Source organism: Agelaius phoeniceus, chromosome 10, assembly GCF_051311805.1.
Source record: "Agelaius phoeniceus isolate bAgePho1 chromosome 10, bAgePho1.hap1, whole genome shotgun sequence".
NCBI lineage: Eukaryota > Metazoa > Chordata > Aves > Passeriformes > Icteridae > Agelaius > Agelaius phoeniceus.
The window spans coordinates 18,209,365-18,237,188 of record NC_135274.1 but is presented as its reverse complement, the minus strand read 5'-3'; the positions used below and the strand labels follow the sequence as shown (position 1 = coordinate 18,237,188).

The 27,824-nt window shown below is 49.9% G+C and overlaps 1 protein-coding gene across 3 annotated transcripts in view; it reads right to left on the bottom strand.

The window, feature by feature from the left end:
• The window catches only part of DIS3L2 (DIS3 like 3'-5' exoribonuclease 2), a 180,146-nt gene that overhangs the window by 1,746 nt on the left and 150,576 nt on the right, over positions 1 to 27,824 (bottom strand). For all 3 annotated transcript variants that reach the window (XM_077184037.1, XM_054639416.2, XM_077184038.1), the window contains exons 16-21: positions 8,163 to 8,346; positions 6,915 to 7,001; positions 2,828 to 2,975; positions 2,598 to 2,728; positions 2,270 to 2,374; positions 1,509 to 1,610 (exon numbers count right to left, since the gene is read on the bottom strand). In XM_077184037.1, coding sequence (XP_077040152.1) covers positions 1,509 to 1,610; positions 2,270 to 2,374; positions 2,598 to 2,728; positions 2,828 to 2,975; positions 6,915 to 7,001; positions 8,163 to 8,346 — 757 coding nt within the window. The remainder of the gene's footprint in view (positions 1 to 1,508; positions 1,611 to 2,269; positions 2,375 to 2,597; positions 2,729 to 2,827; positions 2,976 to 6,914; positions 7,002 to 8,162; positions 8,347 to 27,824) is intronic.

Below are 27,824 nucleotides of genomic sequence, written 5' to 3'. Positions count from 1 at the left end.
AAATCCTCTGAGTCTTAGATCCACTTCTTACTCCACCCCTGAGTGATGTCCACTGAGGCCCTGGTCATCTCTTGGAGATCAGAGAGAAATGGGAGCAACATCTGCCCTCTATGGCAGGGCCAAACAACAGCCCAGACCCCAGCACACCTCCTCACTAACAGCCTTCCCTGATGCTCCCATTGCCTGGCCAGGCTCAGCTAAACCAGGAAGCAGAGACCAAGGGTTGGGGCCAGCTGGGGAGCTGGGGTGCTGTGGGTGTCCAGGTGAATCTACCAGAGTTCAGCATGGCTCACAGGAATCCCAGGGCTCATCCCATAAACTCAAGGATATGCTGGCTTGGAGGATAGCTCAGAGTCTGATCCCATGGGAGAGCTCCAGTGTTTTCTTAGGAGGTGTGGAAGGTTTGTGGAGGAGTTTCCTCTACCAACTGTTTTCTTAACCAAAATGGGCCCTGCTCATGCTAGGGCATCATTTTTCATCAATTCCCTGCTAAGGTGTAAGTGATGCCTGCTCCTGTAGGAAAGGGGGAACTGAGGCCACTCCAGGCTGCATCCACAGGGCTTCTCTGAGCCAAGCTGAGAGAGGAAAGCTCAGCTTCAAAGGGAGGAAGGCCTGCAAAAATGTTTGCAGAGCCAGATCCAGCTCTGATCACAACATCCACCCTGGGAAGGGAAGGACTCTCCAGCACATGCATCACCCCAGCTTGGAGAGTCTGCTCACTCTGTGTCAGGAAACCTGAGCAGGCAAGGATGGGATGTGCTGGGCTTGGATGGAAATGGGGCTCAAGTGCAGAGCCCCTGGAGCAGTGCAGGGAGAGGCTGGGATTTAGCCCTTCAGGCAGAGATAGCAGCAGTCACAGCTGGGGTTTTACAGCCATGCCAGACAAAAGCTGGCAAAGAAGCACCACTTAATCAAGCCAGACAAATGTGATTGCTCCCTTTGATTGAGTTACCAAGTTAATAGATGACAGGGACACAAGAGAGAGATTTCTAGATGCTGTTAAGCCATTTGAGACTGCATCTCAGGAAGTCTGATTTAAAAAATTTCTCCTAAATGAGGCTCAACCCTGTCACACAGATGGAAACCCCGAGAAAAAGCCATGTCAGGGACAAAGAGTGCCAGGATGGGGGAAGGGTCTAGACAAGAGCTGCCTTAAGCCTGATCTTACTTAACATCTTAATTGATGATCTGGAAGGAGGAAGTAAACAGCATGTTAATTCAATTCCTGGAAAAACCTGAACTGGGAGGCAGAGCACACAGCAGGCAGGGCAAAGACTGAAGGCTGTGGAGGGGTCAGATTGTGAGGGCAGTGATGGGACTGGACTGGATAGCAGAGGAGGCTGAGGTTGAAGCTGAGCTCACTGGGAAAGGGACACAGATAGCAGGACCTGACCCCCTGCAAGGCAAGTCCTGCCTCCCAGACCTGTCCCTGCAGACATCACAGCATCCACATGTTGCCCACAGCCTCCATGGTGTTGTGAGCCTGTCCCATGCTGTGGAGGTCTTACCTGGGGCACAGATTCCTCCTCCAGCTCCTCTGGTTCCCACAGGAGTGTCAGCTCTGGCTTCTTCCCTGCCTTCTGGAAGCGGAAGTCCACCAAGGGCAGCGCCTGCGGGCAGAGAGGGTGTTGGGAATGTGCCCCCCCAGCTCTCCTCCACCTCCCCTGTGGATGGGGCTGACGCTGCTCCTGCCCAGCACAGCCCAGCTGCCTCTGCAGCTCTTCAACAACTGGGATGCAGCAGCCTGTGAGCCAGAGCCTAGCATGTAAATCAGGGGCTGCTGCCATACACCACCAGCCCATACATCATGCTCTATGTCCTGTTTAAAGATGTCATTGCCAGACATATAACCAGGTTATTAAGAGAGGATGCTGTCACCAAGTGCAGGTGCTGGCCCACAGCGCTGCTGTCACAGCCCCAGATAAAAGATCTGATTAAATGAAATGAAAACCAGCCTTGCTCCTTGTCCTCGCTTCAGATGTATGATTATCTCTGTTCCCCTGAATCTGGCTTTATTCCCTTTTACCCAGCATGTCACAGGGAGAAACTGGGCTGATCCACAACCCCAGTCCCTCGTGCCTGCCTGGGCTGAGGGATGGAAGGCAAACTCCAGGAAGGTTCCCTCCCCTCTGGCTGGCCCAGCTCAGGCACAGCTCTGCCTGTTGCAGGGCTGGCACAAAAGGGCACCAGGACAGCCACTGCCTGCAGTGATGCCAGGCTGCTCTGGCAAGGCAGTGTTGGCACTGTCTCACATTGGTGAGGTACTTACATTGCAGTAGATGCGCTTCTGGACTCCAAACTTCAGCACCAGGACATCAAAGGCCTTGCTCAGGACACCCATTACCATGGCTTCTGACTCCAGAGGACCACATTCCTGTCAAGAGACAGGGCTGTCACTACACAGCAGATCTCATTCAGCAATCCCCAAGACAGTGTCTCAAGATCCTGGAATCCAGCAGTGGTGGCTGCTGAGTGTGTCCTTTCACTGTTTGCTTTTCCTAAAGCCAAGTGGGCAGACACAGCCCCCTGCCCATGTAGGCTGGGCCTTCACAGGGAAATCCAGAGATGCCTTGGGAGAAAAGAGCCTTGGGTCTTACCCTGACAAAGACAGAGAAGAAGAGGTCAGCGCTGAGCTCCTGCACCCTCTTGGAAGCCATCTTCCGGTCATTGCAGTGATCGGCCTGTTTCTGGATGGCCTCTTTTTCCATTGTGATGGGGGATCTGACACCTGCAAAGGGGACAAGTGACAATACCATGCCCATGCTCCCTCCTGCTCCAGAGCCATGCCATGGCCCCTGTCCCAGCCCGTGCAGGGGAGCAGACGCACCGAGCGAGGCGGAGAGCAGGCGGTGCACGACGATGTCGGCGTAGCGGCGGATGGGGGACGTGAAGTGGGTGTAGAACGGCACGTTCAGGGCGTAGTGGTGAAAGAGGCTCTCGTCATGCAGGACGCCGGTGCAGAAGTAGAGAGCCATCTGAAAGGGGGAGAAACCAGGCAAGGGTGTGAGCAAGGGTGGTGCCGTGAGGCTGGAGGGGGCTGGCTCTGTGTCTCACAGAGACAATGCCCCTCCTGAAGACATCCTGTCTGCTGGTGGTCCTTCACCTGCTGCTCAGCTTGGGCTGCACAGGCACTGCAGAAACTGAGCACAGAATAAAAGGGGCAAAGCTGAGAGCTGCTGGCTGTCAGCTGTCCCTGCCTGGCCCCAAGGACTGCATCAACTTTCACATCACCCATGGGTCTAAGCAGCTTCCTGCTTCTGCTCATTTCCCTAGGGCTCATTTGCCTTCCTCTCATCTTCCAGGGGAGAGCCCAGCTTGTTCTGTGCCCACATCAGATGCTCTTTGGTTCTGGGTCTGGCTGCAGGCTTTACACACACACACTGTGAATGCTTGGAGAGCACTGGGGGCAGGTATGAGCTTCCAAGGAGGAGAGAGAGCCCTGCTGTTATCCCTGCTGCTCCACCCCACCATGACAGCTGGGGAGCTGAGCAGCTGAACCGCCCATCTAAACCAACACCAGGGCAACAGCAGCACCACTGCTCAGCAGCCTCTTCAGCAGGAACCGCTCCTGTGTCACCCCTGTTATCCCACAGGTTATAGCTTTTATTTTTACATCTGTGAAACACCAGCTCTTGGGGCTGGGAAAACACTGGGGGCTGGGCACAGGCAGGGAGGGGAGGCTGTGCAGGTCAGGGGGGTGGCGGCAGGGTCACGGCACAGTGGCGATTGAATGAACTCATTTAAAAATAAGAGCAAGTGATTTAAAAAAAACAGGAGTAGCCAGCTCTGATTACAGAGCCGTCCTGGGATCCTTGGTTTGGGCAGCTGTATCCTCCGCTCTCCAGGCCAGTGGCGCAGCCAGCTCCTGCTGAGCAGCAGCGCACTGATCCGGGCAAGTAAATAGAGCAGGTTAAAAAAAGCAGCATCAGTCCCAGCCTTATTATGAGACCCAAGAGCTGGGATAGGAGCTGTGGTGGCTGCCAATTTCCACAACCCAGAATTAAATTGTTTCTGATGGACTCCACAAAGTATGGTCTCCACTCAATTAGCTCAGCTCCCACAGAATGAAGCTGGGCAGGGAGACACACCGAGCTCCAGAGGCTGCTGTGGGGGGGATGAGTGCCCTTGTGCTGACAGGCAGCACAGAATCACAGGGAGCTTCCAGCCACTTGTGCCAGGCTTCTGGGCAGAAGGCAGGAAGGTCCCTACAAAGCCAGGCAGGCAGAAAGCAGAGCACCAGTCAAAATCCCTGCTCTGAGAAAGACAGTGGGAAGGGCCCATCCCTGCCCTATGCCCAGCAGTGTTTTGAGTTATACCCCATCTTGTTTAAAGTTAGAAAAGATGCTGAAGGTCCTGTGCTGCTTGCTGTTTTCTGGGGCACTTTGTCTTCATTGATATACTGGCCACTGTGGGGTCCAGCACCATTTTGGACACCTTTTTGGCAGCCCATGGCTCTCACTGACATCTGCAGCAGCTTGAGTGTCCCAGCAAAAATACTGCCCTAGGCCATGGAAGGGCTGCAGCCTGCAGGGAGCCCAGTCCAGTGTGTATCTGACACCCATCCTCACCACTGCGACAGCACAACCCAGTGACATCAGCCTGGCATGAAGCAGATGTTTTCTCATTAACAGATTTGACTCACAAGAGGTCTCAAATCCCCACAGTTTGCTGCAATCCCTGGAGAACTGCAAGGAGCCTGGAAATAAATCAGCCCCAGCCAACCAGGGGCAGATTTGCTTTCACGGACAGATTGAATCCCCGAGTGACTGAGCCCCTGAAAAATGGTGTGTCACTGCTCCTTCATCTGTTACAGGGCTCCTGGCATGCCAGTCCAGGCCTTCCCTCAGGCACACACATTACCAGTTGCTTCCCATCTCCCTCCTCCTCCCAGAGGCTGATGTCTTGACCACCAGCACACAGTGAAGAGGGAAGACACAGGCTTGGCACAACCAGGGGTTAAACCTGTGAACAGGTTGTTTAGGCTGATTTAGCTGCAGCCTTGTCCCTGAAGCATCAGCTTTATCACTGGGAGCTGTGACATGTGCAGGGACACAGGTGACTCCTCGGTGCCCTGACCAGACGGTCTCGCTGCACCATCTGCCAGAGCAATGGCCCAGCCCTCACCACCAGCCTGGGCCCCTCCGTGGCTGTGCTCTGCAGCTGCCAACACTCAAATCTGTCCTCTCCCCCATGAGGGACCATGACATCCAGCAGGATGGGGCTGGTTCTTCCATCTGCTCTCATGCTGGTGGCAGACAGCAAAAAAATCACTCCTCTCAGGGAAAGCTCCTTCCTCCTGGAAGCTGTCTGTCCCTTTCTAAGTGTTTTGCTTATCATGGGAGTGTGCCAGGCAGCAGGTTTGCCACGTATGGGTGGACTGCACAGCACACCTGAACACACAGACACCTTTGTCTTCTGATGATGGAACAAGACTAATTCCTGCCAAAATCATGTCTCATGGAATATCTCCTTTAAAAGTGCTTCTTTCTCTGTCTGGTATCTACTCTGCAGAAGACTTCATCCCCAAAACCTTGATAGCTCTTTCATGTAATGAAATCTAACGTATTCACAAGGCTAAATCTTAATGAGAGCCACTGTGTGGTATCTGAAAATACTCCCACCACGTCTCCAACCACAGTCTCAGGACACCACAATGGCAAGATCTCAGCAAGTCCGTGGGTCCCCAAAAGCCCCTCCTTGGTGCCACTGCAGAACTTTCTCCTTGCTCATCCATCCTGGCCAGCAGCCAGACTTGCTCCATGTGCTGCTACTGGCAAAGCCCAGGCTTGTGCCACAGTCAGCAGGACCAGAGAGGGAATCAAAGGAACTCATGTCACCAGTGCACCTTCCACCAGAAAAGAAGGATGTGACAGAAGGGACCAGGATAACCCAAAGCAGGATACAGGATCTGGGAGAACACATCCAGCTCCAGAGGACACTTCCTGCTCTTTACAAAGCAGCCCTCCTGAGCTGGACACATGTGAGAGGAAGATTTATTAAACAGCCTCATAGCCCAGCACTATTTGCAAACAAGTAATAAGTCCCGGAAACACAGCAGGACTTCAGGCACTGCTAATGAGTAAATGAAGCAAATAAGCTAATTACAAGAGTGACAGTCAAATGAGTGATGTTGGGAAGATGATTCATTCCTGCAGTGATAAGCAGGCCACAGCAGAGAGATCATTTCAGGAACGTGCTCCTTCCCCCACGGGGTAGGACTTTCCTCAGAAGCGGTTGTGCTGTGCCCAGCTGCAAATGCAGCTGATGCCTCACAAAAACTTTTCATGATGGTGATAAACACCCAAGTAAGTGTCCTGAGCTACAGATGCACCAAACATGACAACTGGTGTGTGCAGCACAAGCCTCCATTTTAGAGACTGTCAAAGAAAGCCACCTGGGCTGGAGGGAGACTGAAGGGTTTCCAGAAATTTCCTTCTTCCAAGAGCAGGTACCAGACTGTGCCTATGGCCAGCTGCACACCCCTACTCTTAATTCCTTCTTTGGACTAGTTGGAATACCATGATGTGAAGAAATGACACAAACATGAACCATGGAGCCCACCCCAGCTGTTCACAGGGCTGGGTCCTTGTGAGTCTGCTAACAGCCTTCATGCAACTTCAAGGGTGAAATATCCCAACCAGTAATAACAGGGACACTGTGGGCAGTGAGGAAAGACTCAGCCTGAACTTGCCATCCAGTGAAGCTTTGTTGCTCCAGTGCCTCCAGTGCCAGCTGCACAGGGCTGGAGGCACTGGAGGAAGCTGCTGGCAGCCCTGGAACACCACATTCAGTATTCATTCACTCCCTCTATGTGCAACAGCCACCCTGATAACTCAGAAGGGATGAGGACTGAAGATAAAGCCATAGCAGAAAGCTACAAGCAGACATGCCCAACAGCACAACATTGTTCTCACCTGCATGGGCCTGGAGAACATGTAGGTCAGCACTTCTTTCCTTGCTCTGGAATATTTGTCGGCACCAAATGTTTCACTTAAGCTTTTCTGGAGGAGAAAAGAGAGAGCATTCAGTGTTGGCATGTTATGGTGATAAAGGGACCCAAGCAGACCTTACTGATGCTAACAGCAGCCTGTCAAAGTCAAATTCCCCTTCCTGAAAATCCCCTTGTAAGCCAAAAGGTGCACATGAAATTGGGCTTTGCTGTGGTCCCAGCAGCCCCACTAGGACTCCATACAAAGTCCTGAGCACTGGCTCTCCTCCTGGGGTCAGTGGCAGGGAGCACCAGGGCATGGGGACTGCTGGCTCTGCCCCCAGTTGTGCAGTGTGACAGAGAGGAAGCAAACCCTCTCCTGACTTGTGCCTGGCTCCCATCCAGCTGCTGAGAACTTCAGCACAGGGACTAATGGGACTCTGGGGAGACATGGATATGGGAGGTCACTGCCTGGGGGTAGCAGTGAGGAAGGGCTGGAGGGTTCAAAGTGCAGGAGAGGAGCTGAGTGAGCAGCCTTGCCTCTGCTGATATATGCTGGGCACAGCCAGCAAGCAGGGAAAGCAGTCCCAGCTGCTGGAGGGGCGTGCAGGAGCCAGCGGGGATGGGATTAACGGAGGATTATCCACAGTCCAGTTGCGGTGAGTAAAGAAAATCCTGGAAGCTGCGCGGTGCTGTTCAGCTGGAGTTCAGCCTCAGGACATGCTCAGCACAGGAGTGGTTGGACATTTCTTGTGCTGGCTGCATCTGACCTTTCCTAGCACTGCTCTCTAGTCCTTCCCAGTCACCCCACTGCCCACCCTGCTCTCCCTGAGATCTGCACCAGCCCAGACAGAAACAGCCCAAGGCAGAGTTACTTTCCTTGTGCTATGGAGCTAATTCCCTGCTCAGAGAAGGAAATCTGGGTGTCCCAGTGAGTGCTGCTGCACTGAAACATCCTTCCCATTGCAGGGAGGGCAGTGCAGGGGTCACTTGCAAGGTCCTTCCTACCCTGCTCTAATCTCTGTGCACAACATGGCTGACCAGGCCAGGCTGGGCCACCCCTGCCCAGTGCTAATGGGATCAACAGTGAGTGAGGGAGGTGTTTTGTTTTGGCATGGCATAGTTGTCAGCTGTGCTTGGGCACAGAGGGCCAGGGAATAAAGCACATGCTGCCATGAGCATGCCATCATGTAGCTGCCCACCCTTGTCCCCACAGCCCTGCCAGGCCACTCACATGCAGGGTCCCCGCGCTGCTGAAGTCGATGTCGAGGCCGACTTGGTTGCAAAAGTCCATGAGGTCTTTCAGCAGCTTGGTTTGGGGCGGGGGGTGGCGGCGTAGGAAGGCCTGCTCGGGGAAGGAGCGGTAAATCTGATGGGCCACAGCCATGTTTGCCAGCAGCATGAACTCTTCCACCAGCCTGTGGCACGAGAAAAACAACCCCAGGCCCAGGTTAGACAGGGGAGGCCCCTGGGAAGCCAAGCCAGTCCACAGTGATGGGAACTAATATGACACAAGGGGACAGGGGAGCAGCTTGTAGTTGCTGACATAAGCACAGATTAGCTGTGAGACTGCAGCAAATCCCCCCAAATTCTCACTTTCTAGTGGAGGTTTCCCCAGGGACTCAGAGTAAGCTGTCCTGCTGGCGCAGACAAGCAGAAGTCAGTGATAAATTGACAGCTTAAATTAGGATAAAATAATCTCCCTTTAGGTCATTTTATCTTCTGAAACGCCTGACAAGCAAAACAAACGCCGTGTGAGAGATAGCCCAGAAAACAAACACGCATCTCTGTCTTCCTGGGCCAGAGCAAACAGCGCCTCGCTCGCTCCCCCATCCCCAGCTCGACATGTGTGGCCAGGCCCAGGCACTGAGCCCTGCCCCACGCCAGGCTCCCACCCACAGCACAGCAGTGTCCCCAGGCAGGATGAGACACCAGTGTGGCTCCAGCAGGGCTGCCTTTGGCATCCAGGGACTCCACAGGCTCCTCCATACAATCTCCAGAGAGCTGGGGTATTCCAGGCTGGGGTGAGCCCCTCACTTTCCATCTCTGAAGGTACATGTAGTGAATGGAAACCTCTGGGGTTGCACAGTGCTCAGGAAAGCAATCCCAGCACTAAAGATCATCTTTGGTGTGTGTATGGGCTGTGCTACCAGCAGCAGGGCTGTGCCACTGGGGACTTGTTTAACTGGGCTTGATAAGCCAGAGATGTGCTTAACTGGGCTTCCTGCTATTTCCTGCATGTATTCCCAGGGCTCCTAACTGCTGCTAATTGCCAAAAAAGATAATAGATTTACAGAAGTAACCTCATCCTCCCAGCAATGCCTGAGTGAGCTATTGCTGATTGTGCCAGCTCAGCCTCGTTGCTCCTGCAGGCAAAGCAGTGATTTTGCAGGGCTGGCTGGGGGACCAAGGCTGCAGCTGGTGTTCCTGCAGCTCCCAACGCTGGCCATTGCTGGGGAGACTGCCCAGGTGAGATGTGCAGTGTACTGCACTCCTGGGGTACTCCTACAGCAGTCATACCTTCTCAGCCTGGGAGTACTTGCCAAAAACTAGAAAGAGAAAGGAAATAAAGGCAAGCCCGGAGGAGAAATAAGCACCTGAGAGTGATCATCAGCAGTAGAAATATTAGTCTCTAATGGGAAGGAGCTTCCTTATTAAGAGCCCTGTGGATTCTCACAGAGGGTTTTGTGCCAGAGGTCAACACTTCAGGCCCCACAGGGAGGGCAGGAGGGACATCCTGGCCTAGGGGCAGTGTGGGCAGGGCAGGAGCAGCACGGTCTAAATGGGAATGGGCTGCCTGCCCTGTCCCCTGGAACATCGGCCCATGGGGACATACTGCCAAAGGCCAAGGGCTGGGTCACAGGTGGGCAGTGCTGAGCAGGATCAGGACAACTCCTGAGGGGCCACTTCCAAGGGGGCTGAGCCAGGCTGTTGCTGCTCCTGTGCAGCAGAACCGGCAGATGGCAACCTCGGTCCCTCTATGGCCACCGGCTCCAGGGGGTCCGGGACAGTGTGGGACAGCATGGCCCGGGGGCACTGGGCACCCTGGCCGCAGGACAGCCAGTGGCGGGCAGTGGGTCATGGCATGGCCATCCCCATCTCCTGAGAGTAGGGGACACCGAGCAGCACGTGGGGAGCATGGCCTGAGGACAGGTGTGAGGCTGTGCCAGCCCATGCTCACACCTGGGAAGCCCCTTCTGCCCGAGCCAGGTCACAGCGAGGTACAGAAAACGGGGCAGACTGCAACAGGCTGCACCTCTCCTTCCCATGGGCTTTGGTGCAAGCACAGAGGGAGGCATTTCCAGCATCAGCCTCAGCTACACAGATGCACACTTGGGCAAAGGTTGGCCATGGAGTCCCCCTGCATCTCCCTTGAACTGCGGCCTCTATGGAAGGAGATGCAAGCCCATTTTTAAGGACAAAGCAAAAAACACTTGTGAACAAAATCTCCTCCTTGTCACAGGCAACATGTGCTCATTGCATGTCCCAGAGAAGAACACTGTGAGCAAATGCTGCAGCAGACCCTGGTGTGTCTGTTCCTGAGGAGCACCGGAGTGTAAACCCTTCATCTCCCATCCACAGTGACACTTTTGGCTGGATGTAATTTCCACCTGATTATTAAGTTCTGCATTTTGTTTTATCATTCTGTGGCTTGGGCTTTTACAATTTCCAGGAGATATCCTTGTTCTGATGTTGTAGGTACTGAATGGAAGCTCATACCTGAGCACCCTCCTGCCAGGGATGCTTTTATTCTTGAAGTAAAACTTACAGCACATAGTACACACTCTGCTCTGCAAAATCCCATCCTGGGAAGCACCCAGGAGCTTTGCACCCATGACGGGGTGTGCAGGATGTGACCACGGATATTCAGAACTGAAAAGCTATTCTTGCTCTCTCACCCAAAGGCAGAGGCAGGCTCTGGGAGATGCATCTGCAGTTCAGGCTTTCAAGGATCAGGTAACATGGATAAGGTTGGACACTCCTGTATCTGGGGGGAAAAGAAGCCCCAGGATCTGATGGGTTGGTTTGTGTCAGCTCAGAGTAACAAACCAGAGTGCCCTGGGAAGGCTGCAATGCCCTGGGGGCTGATGCCAAAGCCCCCTGCAGGGACAGAGGGTCCTTCCAAGCTCTGGATCGCTGCAGGGTCATGGAGCTGCTCCCCAAATGCAGCCTGCTGCAGCATTCCTGCAAGCTTGAAAGGGAAGAAGAGTATGGGGCTGCTCTATACCTTCTAGTCAGATTTGCTCTAAACATCAGGAGTTCAGGGAAAGAAAAGCAGCTTCCAGTAGGCACAAGTCACAGCTGGGGTAATCCAGAGCATGTGAGAGCTTGCCAGGGTTAGAGGGAACAGGGAACAGGGGACAGTGAAGGAGCTGGCACATGTGATGGGAGTTAAGCCAAGCTACCTGTTCCAGCAGAGCAATGGAGTCTGGGGCTCAGGACACAGACAGGAGACAAGATCTGCATGAAACAACTTAATGTGGTGACCTCACTGCACCTGAAAGGAAAACCTTAATCCCAAGAGGAGCTCGCACTGAGACTGCATGGGATGTTGGTGACTCAGGAGGATGAGCCAGGGCTAGGACTGCCCATGAAGGCAGCAAGGCTTCAGGTGCTGAAGAGCTGGAGGGTACAGCAAAGCTGCTGCCTTCCTGCCCTCCCCACGTGGCCTTTCAGTTGCACTTTTAGCTCATGTTCTCACCAGGGCTTCAACTAAGCAAGCACTACACTGTGGCTTGGAGAAAAGCAATGCTGGGCTGGTGGGAGCAGAGGTTGGCTGTCAGAGCATGGACCCAGCCCAGTGGCTGCTGCTGATGCTGCTGGGAGCTGTGCTGAAACCCTGCTAACTTGTCAGCAGGTCAAACGACAAGAGGTTTTGGGGTTTCTGTGGGTTTTTTTCTTAAAACAGCCCAGCTTGGAGTCTGGCTCAGTGCAGCTGGCAGACAGGAGTACAAAGAAAAATATTTAATGGCTAAAAAAACGGAGACAGAAAGACTGGTCCATCTGAACGCGCGCTGAATGAATCCCATGTGAAATGCATTCTAACGCCATCACTACAGTTTCCTCTGGATTAGCTGAGCTATCCTTGGCTCCTGGCTCCATAAAATCCCATAAACAATCTGATCTGAACTTTTGCCCTTTCTGTGCTGATGTGAGGCTTCCTCTGCCATCCCACAGACAGGGCTAGGGGACAACAGGTGGCTGTCCTTCCCATAGGTGCCTGCAGATCCCAGATGTTCTGCTAACCACGCTGCAGGAGGGAGCATTTCTAAACCTGTTCCATGCATCACTGAACATGTGAGAGCAAGGAGAGGGAGGGATGGGATGGCTGTTGAGCTCTGTAGTATGTACATCTCCTGTCAGCTCTTTCAATATCCAGATTTTGCTTGTGAGTTATGTGGATGAAACTCATCCTCAGCCTGCCTTATGCAAGAGGTCAGCTGGAGTGTATGGGCTCACACCCACCCGAGTTTCAAATGTGATCAAGGCATGCCAGTGCCTACACCTCACCAACTTCTGGGGAGATTTCAAGCTCCTGAGATGCTCTTAAACACAAGTCTTGGTGCTTTTCAAAGTATTTTTGATAGCTTCTGTAGGGAAACAGTCACCTATTAAACCATCCACTGAAGAGGACTGATGACATCTTGATTACATCCCAAAACTCAAGCTAGTGGACTGTAATTCCTCTCAGACAACTCCTGCCAGTGCCAAACATCTAAGGGATGTGGGAAGAGGAGCTACACATTCAGACTCTTGACCTGCTTTAGTTTCAGCATTACTATTTGCTCCATTAAATGTTAGGTAGACCCTTCCCAATCTCCAGATAGCAACTTTGAAAAACTACTGATGCCCTCAGCAAGTTGTTTGGTTGATGGCAAATAAAATATTGTTTTTTCATGGCAAATCTGCAAAGAGAGGCAGGGCAAGTAAAATGCCTATTTGCCTGCTTGTCTCCATGGCAATGCAGCTAGGCTGCACAGCAGCCATGGAAGTGTCCACTCTCCCTGATTAACTTGACAAATGACGTTAGCTAAGAAGGGTTTGCTGAAAGGGAGAGACAAGGAGTACTTTGTGTGCAATCCAGTAAGTGCAGGAAGGAGGCAGGCAGCTTCCTTAAAGCAAAAGGACACTAAAACACCTGCTGTTCCAGTAGGATAACAGACTCAGGGACTTCAGAGCAAAGGGCAGTCAGGTGGGGCTGGACAGATGAGCACAGCTGCTCCCCCATAATGCCTTCCACACCTCCATCCCCTCCTACAAGATGTAACCAATGGGTATATCCAGGTGTTGGAAGAGTTATCACAGCTGAGGTGCGAGAGATAAACCCAAAACACCACACAGCTCTTCCATGCCAGGCTTCTTTGCTTTTGATGGGCTGGAGAATTTGGTCTTTTCTTCATGTGTAGCTCATTGTGGAAACCTGCTCCCAAAAGGACAGAGCTGAACTGTTCTGAGCTGGAGTCTGAGCCTCCCTTTCAATGGTGATCCCTCTGGCTGGGTGAGCTGCCACCATGCAAATCCTCAGCATTCTTTCAGCAGTTCAGACTAGAGCTAAATGTGACCAACCTCTTCTACAAAGGTTACCAAACTTCTTTCTCCTAATCCATCACAATTATCTCATGTGCTCCTCTCCATCTTGTCTCTCATAGCACGCACTCCCTCCTACAAAAGGAACAAGACTTCTGCTATTCAAATTTCTTCCTATCTACAGATAGATTTACCATCCCAGATCAGCATGGGTTAGTGCTTCAACCTGCAGCCAAAGGCATCAGGTTTCTCAGCCCATATCTATGTGCCTGCCTCAAGTGTGTCCAGCTCCGTGCTGGGTCCAAGCAGGGTTAGGACAGTATAGCTTTGACAGCATCACACTTGAACCAAACAGTGCCATGGAAAGCTGGTGCTGAGAAAGGCAGCCCTGATGTGTCTGTGTGTTTCTGAGAGAGCTCTAAAGACACTGATGGATTTGTGTCCCCTTGCCAAGGGCAGTACACTGCTGGGAGCCCCTGCTCTCTGCTGGCTTGGAAGGGATTATTGTTACAGCACAATCTCACACCAAATGGGAGATCTACAGCCACCCCCTGCGAATGGGACTCCAAATCCTGCTGCATTCACCCACGAAGTCACCTTCCACAGAAGGCTGCAAATAGTCCTGCTCACATCCAACACGAGCAGCATCAGCTGAAGGAAAACAGTAAAGAAACAGCACCACGGCTCAACCAACAAACCCTCTCCCAAGGTGTTAGGTCCAAAGATGCTGGATGTGGTATGACTTTTTCTTCCTTAAATCGTGTTCGCTTATTTTTGATTACAGCTCTTCCATGAAGCAGAGGAACTTGAGAGGTTTCTATAAAAGCTCTTCTAAAACCAACATTAGCTAATCCCACATCTCCTGAGAGTGCAGCCAATGACACAATTATGCTCTTTGGTGAGTAGCTGGGCCGGCACTTGCAATGGCTCTTTTCCATGCAAAATTATGCAAGAACAGTGTGTTGTTTTCTTGGTGACACTCTGCCTACCCAACAAACAGGAGCATCTTCAGCCATCCACTCTGGAACAGCACTGCTGCCTGAAGAGCCATGAAAATCGAATCCCCTATTATCCAAAAAAATTGGATTACAGTGTTACATATGAGCCTTGCAATGTTGGTGTGGAGCTCCCGTTGCCAATGACAGTTGCCAAAAGACCAAAAGACCTACTTTTTTTTTTTGAAAGAAAAAGTAGTAAAAGGCAAGAATGCTGGCGGTTCCTGGCTTGATGAAAGTCATTTGTGCTCCTCTCACAGCTAGCAGTAGCCTTGTACAAAGCATAGCTGAATAATGGAATTACTCCACTTTCTGAGATTGCTCAATTAACTCTTGGTTAAAACTGCTACCATTGAAACTTGATGAGAATAGCAGCTCTGAGGCAGTTTTAGATTCATTTCTTACTAAGCTAGAATGGCTTTTCCCTATAATGAACACCCTTTCCGGGGTATAAAGAATGCCCTTTATATTAGCTATGGTGCCTTCCCAGTAATAGATGCCTACAACACAAATGCATGGGAGGGTTCTCTGAATACAAATGTCACTTATGGACCACTCTCACACCTTGAGGCTGGAAATGCTACAAGACTGCTCTCTTTGCTTTATCCAAATTATCTGTGGTACAGTGGAAAACTGTTTTAAGTTCTCAATGCTGACGCTGGGCTCCTGAAGGCATTTGGCATGATTAGGAATTAATTGCTTAAAGCCTGATGTACTGGTTTGCACAGAGGGATTAAGACCACTAGAAAAACCTCAGCCATTTGACTGAATTTCTTTGAAATTATCAGCGCCACTTTGCAGCCCTGTTAAATGAAATTGCTGAGTACATCTGGCAGCACAGCGTCAGGCCAGATGTCGCAGCACTGGACGGCACAAGCGGCCACAGAGCCTTTGGGACCTCTTGGCTCTCAGCTGTGTGGGTGGAAAAGGCCCCTTGCCCAGCCTGGAGCTCCTCACCCTCATCTGTGGTTCATATGGAAGGGATTAAAGTCTATACCTGCCCATCCTACCATCCTCCCTCCTGTCTGGATTCAAATGGCAAAGGAGGCATCCTTGGACTGAAGTGTTGGTGTTGCAGAGGACGCAGTCACTGCGGGCTGTGCCTCTTCATTAAAGGTTAATATGACTGCAGTCTGCTCCTTTCCATGCTAATTGGTGACAACCTTCAGACTCCTGGCGTGGTGCTCAAGTGCACCTCTGTGCCACAACAGAGTCTTCAGCTGCTGTGGGCCAGGGATGAAAGCTTAGACCTGCATGCATATGCTGGGCCACACAGGACAGGGAGGCACAATTTCAGCAGGCTCCCTCAGTCTCAGCTCCACTGTTCTCCACAATTTTCTCACAACTACCACATTTTTGAGCCCAGGGCAGAGGACTTTACTCTCAGCATCACACACAGAGGAAGACCTCCATCCAGGAATGGCCTTCCTAGATCAAGACATCCCCTTTTGCATGGGCCCCAAAGAAGTCCCTGGAGCGCCTCTCGCTCAGAGTGGGCACACAGCGTCATATGCATCCCCTTCTAGGAATGTCTCCAGTCCTCAGGGCTGCCTGGCACTGCCACACTGACCTCCCACTTGTCCTGAGTGTCAGCCTCAAAGTGACAGCAATGTTAAAAACCCTCCCTGAATGCACAACCCCTTCACCTTTGTGGCGAAGACAACGGGAAAGAGTTTGCAATACTTGCATCTCCAGAAGCTGTGCAGTTGGGAGTCCCAGTCCTGCTTTCCACAGATCTGTGTCAGATCCAGTTTGTCTTTCCAAGGAGCCACCAGGTCACCAAGATCTTGGCTCTCAGAGGCAGCTATGATGCCAAGGGCCCTGCTCTGCAGAGCCACAGGGAAGGGATAAGGATGGATCACTAATGCACAGTGCTGTCCTCAGCTACCAGGTCTCACAAGAGCAATGACCACCTGGGCTGGCAAGCCTTACATCTGGGAATGCATTAGGATGCTCCCAAGCAAGGGAGCTGCCCAGCCACCTTGGGCCAGTGCAGGGACCTGAGACCTGAGTTTTCTCCAGCCCATGGTAATTTTTGGTGGGTGAGTGAGCTCAGATCCAGGCTGGGGCTGGGATGGGGCAGAGGAGAGGGGAGATACCTCACAGCCAGTGTCCAAGCCGGGCAGTCCACATTCCTCAGACATGCAGTCTGATATGCCACTGGCTCCCAAAGCACGGCTTATGACAAGACACATAATATTAATGTCATCCAGAGTCTGGCTAGGAGGAGAATGGAAAGAATTCCTGAATGAATGCAGACAGCCCCTTGCTGACGGGAAAGTCTCCAACCCCACACATAACAGCACCGCCTGTTATCAGACTGCCTTTCCCACTGGAAGGAGGAAATAGGAATGAAAGGCACTTTTCCTCACCATTAAAAGTTTATGCAAGTGATTTATGGGTCACAAAAATTAGCAAGTGCGTTGCTGAGTGCTCCCTACAGCAGCGTGTGTTACGTGGCTGCTGACCAGAAATGCCAAGACCCATTAGGTGGAAGCAAAGGGCAGCATGATGGAAAGTTAAAGATGCTTTTTGCCGATTTAATTAATTAGCCAGGTCTTTTCTCCATCCCCTGCAGCCTTCATTAATGTAATGTTGAAGTGAAGAAATATTAACAATTCAGACAACACATTAATATTAACACAACACCTGCAAAATGCAAGTGTAAGTCCATTAGGTAAACATGATCTTAAGCCATTGAGGCAGAAATAATATTCTGACATTTCCTAGCACAAGTATCCTGCAGAGATACTGTCCATCACTTATGCTGCCTTATAAGCCATGGTCCCTGGTACATGGGGGCTCTTCATCTGTTACTAGTGCCTGAAATGATGAGAAAAACTTACATTTCCATTAAGATATTTACCCGTTCCATATGGAAAGTGTCTTACTAAAGCCATGTCATGAACCAGAAAGATCAGAAGGGATTTTTAAAAGGATTTTATCTCTGTGCCAGCAAGGGATGGAGATAAAACCTGAACCTGATAGCTTGTAAATATTAACCTACACTTGGGAATGCTCCAGAACATCAGCTTTCTATTATGGTGGTTTCATCTGAGACAAGTTTTCATTAAGGGAGGAACAAACAGTTAATCACCCGGAGAACTGATAGTGCCGCAGGGAGTCACAGACTGCTAGAACCAGCCTTCCTGTTTCACATTCCCCATCAGCTACTGTTCTCCCAGACATTCCTGCTGAGGAGATATTCACATCCTGTGTGTGCTACACCCTTCAGCCTTTGGACTTGTTTTTTCCTAGTTTACCTGGCATTAAAGAGTTGATTACTTCCAAAGCAGGAGATAATCTGATGGTCAAGGGGGAAATAAAGAATACTGGATGAACATTCCAGACTAGAAGCATACTCTGAGATAGTCAATGACTGGGAGAGCATACATCTACCAACCAGGATGTGACCCAGGGACAAACAAGGAGTCTGCAGAAACTCATTGAGAGATTAACAACAAAAGATAACAAAAAAAGAGTTTAAAATACCAAAACCACTGAAAGTAACCTACTTAATCTGGCAGCCAAAGGCAGTGGTGGCACAACAACTCAGCATACACCCCTGATGTTCATGAAGTGGAAGTCAGGCAGTGACTTGCTAAGTAATGCCCTCTTCTGGTGCAAGTCTCTGATCCAAGCAATGCAGAGTAACTTCAAAGTTGGATTAGGCTGGCCTTTTACAGTTGAGTTCTAGCATCCCCACCTTCAACTTTCTCACAGACTCTCTGGGTGCTTGTTCCAGTTCTTAACCATGCTCACAAATATTGTTTGGGCTCTTGGGAAGGGACCTCCAGGAGAAGCAATCACCCAGACCGGCCAGTCTTCAGCAAGGGCCTTGCCAGAGGGGGACTGCTCAAGAGAAATTGGCTGCAGATCAAGGCAATCAGAACGACCACTGGGACCACTGGCTCTGAGAAGATGTGTGTCAGAAAAACACGTGTAACTTAGCAAGGTCCCCAGCAGACAACACCCAAAGGTAGCTGCTCCCTGGCCATGGGATGCTCTGCTGGGGGTGCTGCTTTCCAGGCTCACAGCATTTCCCTGGGTCAGAGCTCACAGCACTGCCCAGCATCGCTCTGGTTCAACCTCAGATTTGCAGCTGTAGCACTGAGTGTGGGCAGGTTAAGGGGAACAGTTGTATCAATACAGAGCAAGGGATCCAGCTGGCTCTGGCTGTATTATTCTTGGTCTGAAATGATTGCAAAGCAATCATGAACCTTCTGGTTACCAGGACTTTCAAAGACATGGAAACCCGAGGGGGAGGGAAGCAAGGTATGGGGGACACTGACAGCAGATTGGGGTTAAAACAACCAATAAAAATTGGCAGGGAAATGAAGGGGAAATGGGCAACAGAGAATTTGGGGGGTGATGTTTTCTAAATATGCTACTGAAATACTCTGGATAACTTCTGCTTTCAAGCAGCCTCTTGGCAGATTACAATGTCCCAGAAGGTTTTATATCCAGCTCCTACGATCTTAAACTAAATATTAGGTGAGAAAAACATGCTTCTAAGGAAAAGTCAAACATAGCCCTGAGTGAAAAACAATGATCAGGAGAATGAACATATTGGGTTTGTTGAATATACAACCAACATCCATTTTCTTGCCCAAAAAATAAAGCCAAGGGAATAAAATGCAGAGATGAGCAGAATGGAAAAGCTGCAGGAAATTCAGGCAGTCTCCCCTCACCCCACATATTTCCCCAGGCAGGACTCTCACCCTGCCTGGCCTCAGGCAGCAGGCTTGGAGCTTTGCCTTGAATTCCTCAGAGAGTCTTACCCCCTCTGCAGCAGGACAGGCTCAAGGTACAATGGGTCTTTTCCATCTGTAACTTCTCTCCCTTGACTTTTATGTGCATTGATTCAAAAGCTGTTTGATTTACTGATGCAGGGGCTGTGAAGAGTCTAGTTTGGTCTAAGGACAGCCTGAGGTTAAAGGCAGCAGTGCAATTTTACCACCCTCTCCATTACAAGAAAATGTTCAGATCTGGATTTACAGTCATGTTCCAGTGAGCCCACACATCATGGCAGGCTGAAATTAGCTTCATTTTCACAATGGGATTGAGTAAAAATGGATCAACATCCCACTGGAGCTGGACACCCCATGGAGAAAGCCATGGGAGCAGGTCCTGAACAGCACCTTGGAGGGTGTGTGGCTGTGGGTGACAGAGAGTTCTTTGTCTCCAGATGGAGCTACTGCTGCCAGATGGCAGATGAGGATAGATGAGGCAGTTTCAATGAGACCATAACAGGTGAGGATGAGTGGCATGAGACCTATCACTGGCCTATCACTGTAAGCAAGGGAGAATTGTATCCTTCAAGTCCAGAGATGGATATGATGACTCTCCAGAGCTGCACTGTAAGAAAGGACTTTGTAATGTGTCCCAGTCCCTCTACTATCTGCAAAGCCTCAGATACTGCTGGGTGAATTTAGCAAATACCTCCATCTCTGATTGTCACAGTCATAACCTGGTTACTCCAGCTAGTTCCTCCATTGACTTTTATGGATCCCTCAGCTCCATCTAAGAACAGAGAAACCAAAGCTAGATCCATGATGATATCCTGGAACTGCTCCTTTGGGTCAGGGTTTTACTAGACGAAAGGAAGCTTGGTTAAAATGAAGACCTAGGTGCAATGAAGAACTCTTGCAATGTTACCTTCCAGCTCTTCCAGAGTTCAACAGATCAACCTCCTGAAAAAAATCTACTATCACAAGAAAGCAGACACACAGATCTGTCAGCACATTTGTGCTGCTGAAACTGATGGATCTCAGCACTGGATCATGGTAAGATTTGCAGCACTGTCATCTTGCAAAGCCTTGGCAGTGCCTTTTAATCCTTGGAAAAGGAGCACTTCAGGCATCAGTTCTTGACTTTGCATTTGAATGTTGCAAAGCCAAAACAACAAGGTCTCTTGGAGCACAGGGCATATCCTAAGATGCCCTGGAGCTTTCTTGTCCTACAGACATTGAGTAGCAATCTCCAAATGACAAAACAGAAATAAAACCATATATCCTCACGCTTTGGTGAGCCTCCAATCCAAGCCTGACAGATACCTGGCTATGAGTGCTGTGTCTCTCAGACTGCTTAACCCTTGAATAAACAGGGGAAATGTACATTTAGAAGAAGCCCTGGTTTATTCCCTTTCTCTTCCAATGAGCCCTATTAACTCTTGGAGAAAAATCCTTTTTCCCCTTTGAGACGTGCACCCTATCTGTCACCAGCAGGCCTGGTGCTGTGTAAAGTATCCTATGAGCAGGAAAACCCCAAATTCTTCAGTGACCCCAGGCCTGGAGCCAGGGATTGACTTGCTGGTTCTTACTGTTTCTTCCCTTATCATTTCCTGTAACTGGAAGAATAGGGATGGTATCGCCTGTTCTCCTGATCCCTTAGTCATCCCAAACCATTGAAGTATCTCTTGCATGCCCTTGGACTTCTTGTTGCAACATCATTGCTGCCTACGTGAAAAATCAATAATGGCTCATATCTGAGAGCCATACCAGGTTGGGAAGTTTTCACTTTTATAACTTGGCCCCAGGGAGGTAGCAGACTTCTCTAAGGAGTGGGTCTGATCTATGAATTGGGCCTTTGGCTCTCTACCAAGGGTTACTCAATAACATCCAAGTAAAAGCTTTGGAAGTGTCCTCCAACTGATCAACCTGTTGAATCTGGACAGCTGAGAAGGATGGTGAAGCTCCATCAGATGCCCTTCACTGACCAGTTTCAGCAGGGGACAAAACCACTCAGAACCACTGCCTGCAGCAGCAACATGACCGTGCCAAGAGGTGTTAAGAAAGGGCACACACAATAGTTAAAACAGACAATCCAAGTACCTGGAAAAGGGCAGGGATTACAAGAATCTGGTAACCACCACAGGGGATACAACAGCTTCTGTTACTGCCCACACTTCATGTGCTCACTTACTGCTGTCTGTGGATGCTTGTGGGAGCATGGCCCTTCACAGCAAGAGAGGCACCAACCCCATTTCAGCCTGGGCTTGCTCCATATCACACCAAGACAGATCCCATATGGAAAGGAAACAGTTCAGGAGTGAAGCATGGATGGGCTGAATGTCAAAGCATGGGAAATACAGCTTAGGGTACGTGCAATCCAGGCACATTATACCCTCTTTGAAACTCACTCTCCCATTGTTATTTAACATCCTGCAAGTTTCAGCCAGAGACTCCCATCCGTGCCCCAAACTGGCCTGGGTACGGCTGGGAAGAAGAAAGGGAGCTTGAAATGAACTGTGGAAAGATTTAAGTGCTCTAACTGCTGCTTTCCAATACAATTTTCCACTTGGGGCAGGGGAAGGGAAGGAGGAAAGCCTGACAGTAGTTTAGAGCCAGTCACAATTGTGACAGGTTCTTCTTTTCCATTTCCAACCAGCTCACAGGCAGAAGGAGCACTTTAACTTCCATTAATTATCACAGCCTTATTCCAGCCCAGGGTTTCAGAGCAGCAGTGGCAAATTCTTAGGACCTGTGAAGAGCAGGTCCTGCCTCAAAGTGTGCTACACTACTCAGTGCACTAAAACTCTATATTTCATGGAACCAAGAGCTACTGCAACTCTTCCTAGAGTACCTCAGTTTGCAGCTAAGGGCATCTCCTGCAGGCAGCACCAGTTCTGTCAGAGAAGAGGATCACACAAACAACTTCTTGCACTCCAGACTCTGAGAACAGGTTAACAGCCATTTAACAGATGGATCTCTTGCACACCCAAGCTGTACACACAGAAAAAAAGGAGATTAACAGAGGAGTAGATTATTTCTGTCTCCTCCCTGGCTACCAGAGACTCCTTTTGTAACTCTACCACCACGTGAAGTTTATGGCGTTTATCAGTACTGATCACTGGATACACAGCCTCAAAGTGTGCACGTGGTGTTTAAGGAGATGCAGGCAGCTCAAACACACAGCCCTCAGGCAACTGGGGCAAAACTCTTATGAAATATTGCTATGTGGGTTCTCCCACTTTTTGGCTTCATTACAAACTATCAATGAACATTATTTTTAAATAGCTGTAACTGAGATGTGCCTGTGCAGGGACTAAGATGCCCTAGCTCAGCATTTCAGCCCATGCTGCCCCCTGTCCCTTCCTGCTCCTCTGCCAACAGGGCTGATCCATCCTCAGCTGGTCTCCCCTGCTGAGACCCAGTCCCTGCTTCTACCCACTCCCAGCACCCAGCTGCAGGTACCATCCCTTCATGCTCACTGATGACAAGATGTGCCATTCTCTCTTCCCCAGCTGATACCAGACCTTTCCAGAACTGCACCCCCTGACACTCACAGGTATTTTTGGCACTGAGTAATGAAAGTAGGGAGATGCTGTTGCTGCTGCTGGATGCAGCCAGACCTGCTTCCCAAGGATCCCACAGTCACCCCAGCAGATGCTGGTGAGCTGTCTTGGGATTCAGGTGCTTCATGGCTCTGAGTGGAAAACGAGCCCAGCCATAAGCATTGTTTCCCTGCCTGCACCACCTGAACAGCAGATCCCTCCAGCTGTGGCAAATCTACCAGTCTGGAGAAGGTGAGGAGCAAGCCTATATCTGCATGGACACACCCAAAAGGAGGAAGGAGGACTGACTATGAATTCAAATTTAGAGTGACTGGGACTTACTGCTGAGGTTCACACAGCAGCTCCACATTTAGCTCTGAGTCACACAGGAACCAGCCTGGGGAGCAATTACTGGTGCACAAAAGCTCTTGAGCTGCAACAAAAGAATGGCAAGGAGCTTCTCATCAAAACCCCTTGAAATCTTTATCTTGCCCACTTAGGCTTGGGAGGATACTTCCTTCTGCTAAGACAAGTGAAGCCTCAGCAGAGCATTTGGGATGCTGGAGAGGAAATGTCCAGTGAAGTGAATCAGCAGCCACTGCAGCACAGCAGCAATGACAGCCCTGACAGCATCACCCCGTTCCCATGCCAGCACTTGGGACTACAGGAACTACACTCCATTAGGAACAAGCTGTTCCCCTAATTCAGTCCTCCTGACTCCTCTGTTTAAAGATCTTCCTGAAACTGTGTAGGACTTTGACTAAGCAAATGGCATCTGACTTCAGCCCTCTAGCTGCCAGGGCATCACCCCCTGCAAGCCCAGCCTGGGCTACTGAGAGCCCCATGGCAAGAGGAAATCCCCAAACCACAGCCAGCTCCCAAATCAGGTCTGCAGCACCAAGGAGCTCCCCACACTTCAACCCTCCTCCCTGCATCCTCACACACAGATGAGCTTTTTATTCTACAAACCTCACAGACTGCTCTAGGACTGAAAGGGAATTACATTAGAGCAAGCACACGCCCAGTTGTTCATTTTGTATGTGCTGACAGTCTCGTTTTGACTCTACTTTCTACATTTAAGGTGTTAATGGGAACCTTGATGCATTTCAGAGGGAACGTGCACAGATAGAAGACAGATGCGTGAGGCTAAAACCTGGCTCCCAGATTTCATATCAAGTGCTGGATTTGTTTATATCCATATGATGCAATCTCCATCAAAGCAATCAACTACCACCAAAAGGAGATGTTTCAATATTGCACAGCCTTCACACACTAGGCATTAGGTTTGCTTTTATGATGCAGAATAATATAATGGATTTCTTCCACAAGTTCCCAAATGTTGTTATAAAATGTTGCTTCTCTAATAAAATATGCTGCAACATACAGCAGTACATGATATGGCATTTACACAAGCCTTTTTTCCATATAGGACTTTCTGGCTTTTAACAAATCTGTCTCTTCTATACACTACAGAAGCACAAGATGAGTAATTATGTTCTCTGCTTAATAATGCTTTTGCACTGGCCAATTTAACAGCTAATCTCCACAAACCTATGAGATAGTCCCCCAGCAGCTACATTTGCATGTTGTAATCAAGTCTTGCTATTAAATCATACTTTGCAACAATAGCTGAGCTGTCAACGACAAGCAGCAGCTCTCGGCTCTCGCACTGGCACCATGCAGGCAAAAGCCCTGGATAAACATGCACAGAGCCTCACTGCTCTGCCAGCTAGGAGAGCATCCCTTTGCACTTTTGGGAGCTTGGAAATGGCTACAATCATGACAGATCTCAGGACAAGCATCCTTTGTCCCGCTCAGCTCTCTGGTCAGTCAGCTTGCAAGCTGTCTTCTCCAGGCCTGCCTGCTGCTCTCTGCAGTGATGCAAAGCCAAACTGGTTTGGCTGTGGTGTGCTCTGTCATACTTCTCTGACTGCTTTTTATGGTGTCCTTAAAAACTGAGCATACTGTGTGCAACAGAGAGATCCCTTTGTGGCAAAGGTCCTGCCTTGGCTGCGTGGGCAGAGCAGCTTGTGCAGCCAAGCTGTGATCAGAGCACTGCACCCTTCAGGGTTAACCAGGCTCCTTGAAAATGCCCTGCCCGATTTTCCAGTTTCTTTGCTGTCCTTGTTGATCACAGTGCAGCAAGAGGATGTGGCTGAGAGAGACGGCAGAACAGAACCAGTTCAGTTAAATGTCCCTGTTAGTGTCATCACAGTTTGGATGAATAGCTGGTGTGACACACACATTAAACAGATGTTTGATCTTCCTCCACTGGCTTTGACCAGGGACTGATCCCCTGCTCTGCACTTCCCATTTGCCCTCACAAAACCTCATCCCCAAAGAGGCCCACATAAACTCCAGCTTAGCTCAGCACCATATTCCTGCTCCTGTACATTCACTGAAGCACCGTGTCCCTTCTCCTGTGCTTTCCCACAACCTCAGTTTTCTCTCAGTGACTGTAAATATCTGAGTGACCCAAGTGCATCTGTCAAAGAACAGCACCAAGAGGCAATTCCTCTGAATTCCTGCAGCAAGCATCACTGCTCTGGTCCAGGCTGTTACTGGTGCCAAAAACTCTTGCTCTGAACCAGATTCTGACTCTCTGCAAAATGTTGCAAATGTGCAATAAATAGCAGAGTCCTTTTGAATCCTGCCTTTTGCAGTACCCTTACCAGAGGCAGAGTTTCAACACAGCAACGTGGATTGGCCCCAGCCCAGCCACATCAATGATGTCTTTCTGTCCTAATGATTCTTCCTAGGCATTAGCACAACATTTATTTCTACCTTGCCCTGTTCTTCCCATTTATCCACAAATCTGACAAGGTCTCCTTCCTTTTAACATGGAAACACAGGGAAAGGAGAATTTCTTGCTTGAATAGGCTCTCTCTGTGAAAGTAGAAAGATCAATCTAGATTCAATCTGTCTCACTAATTGTTGGAGGCTGGAACTGACTTGGGGCTGGCCTGGCTGTGAGTGTGTGAGCCCAGGCAGCCTGCTCCCAGCTTCTCCTGCTTTATGCTGCAAACAAGTCACACCAGACTTCTTTGTGCATGGTGGACCCTGTCTACTCCTGTTACCTGGACCCTTGTGCCCAGCCACACATCACCAGGCAGTGCCTGTCTGTCAGCAAGACTGCACATGAGCACTGAGCTTAAATAAAGCATGAACCACTCCTTAAGGACGACTTATCCTCACCTCACTTTAGGTCCTATTTTACCACAAAGTCCTTCCCAGAAGTACTTCCAGGGGGGCTAAGCCAGTGTGGTTTTCCTTGAAAGTCAGGACAACTGCATGTGTAGCTGATCACTACATTGATTGTTGAGATGAGCAGGTTTTGCATCAACTCTTTTACTGCATCAGACTGCTTAACCTGGACTGTCTCAGCAAAATGAGATTATCCCAGAGATGCAACATGTACAAGAGCTGTGCCAGGGCTGGTTTTCACCATGGGGATGGTTGATGAGCAGTCGAGATGTCGGTCTCTGCTCAGCTCAGTGGAGACAGAAAGAAATATCTGCAAGCAGCCAGAGGCAGGCAAGAGCTCTGCTGTACAAGGCAGGAGTGAGCAGTGATCTGATCAGCCAGAGATGTACAGGGACAGTTCATCACTGCTGTGCTCAAGTGACAAAGTTACTGGAGGAGCTGAAGGGCAGAGAGCAAAGAAAGTAGGAGGGGAAGTGGAGGATCCTGCATTGCTCAGCTCACCAGGCCAGTGCCCAGATTGGTGTGGCCCTGCAGAAGCAGGAAAGCCAGACAAGACCTGAGCCAGGCTAAAAGCCAGGCTGGGCTCTGCACCTGTCTGTACCAGCCAAACACCACGTGCAGGTTATCGTGTCCACAGCAGCAGAGCTTTGCAGAAACTGAGAGTTGAGTGGCAATGATAAAAGTTCACTTTTTTCTATTCCCTTCTTTTTGATGATGGCAAAGTGCTTTCTAAATGCTAATAAAAAAGCCCCCGAGGATTCTTGCAGGATTCTTGCTCTTTTTTGCTCTATGGAGGGTGGTGGAGCAGAAACAGACAACGTGACTTGCCAGAGACCATGCAAGGAACAGCCTCTGAGTTGGGAGCTGACCATGGAGCTCCCACCCCATGTGAGCTGGTGAGGGGTCCAGTGGGATCAACGGAGAACAGGACATTCCCAGAGGCAGAAAAAGCTTGCAGCACATCTTGGCCAGTAATGAGGCTGCTCATTTAAGAGTGCTGCATTTCAGATGAGACAGGTGAAGGACACAAAATTTAAGATGTTCAAAGCTGTTCTGAGGTATTTCAAACCAACTTCCATTAAAATTAATGGAAACATTAATGCAAAGTACACTCAGATCCTCAAGCAGGTTCTTTCCAAGCAAGATCTTTCCATTAACTTGAAAGGAAGTTGTGCCCAAATCCTCTTACATTGCTGGGAACGTCTGAGACAGGCAAAGTCAGGTTACAAATCCATTAGGCTCCAGACTGAGTAATGCATGGCCAGTTGAAAGAGGTGAAAGTGCTAAGCTGTGAGAGGAACCCCACTCGGGGTGACCTTGAATGAGGGGCTGAGCACACAAAACATGCATGTGACTTGGAGTTCCTTTTTTCAATGGAGAAGAAGTAGGGAGGTGTGGAGAGAGTGGAATCCATTGCCAGACTGATGTAGCTGCTCTGAACCGTGGAAAAAAAAACATTGAAAAAGCAGCAGGACCAAGAACAACGCACAGCAGTAGCTGGAAAAATAGAACTGGGACCTTAGCTGCTCAGGAGAGGGTAAGAAGAGATAGTTCCACTCTCACCCTCTAATTTGTGAGGACATAATTTCAATAAGGTCCATGGAAAGCCCAGCTCAGCAGAGTACATGGAGAGAGGAGTGATGTCAGTGCAAAATTGGTCTTTTACATTAACACAGAGCAATGTGTCAGGGATTTGAGACTGGGAGGATTATTTCACCAGCTGATGCTGTGTGCCTGGAGGCCTTCAGGTAGCTACTACTCCATTAAAAAAGACTTTCAGGGTCTAAAACACATTCCAGAAGCATTTGTCCTTGAAAGAGAATTCACTGTTCCTCTCTTGGCCCAATTTCCCAGTTAATCTCTCTTGCCTTTCAAATGTGTGCTTTATTTCTAA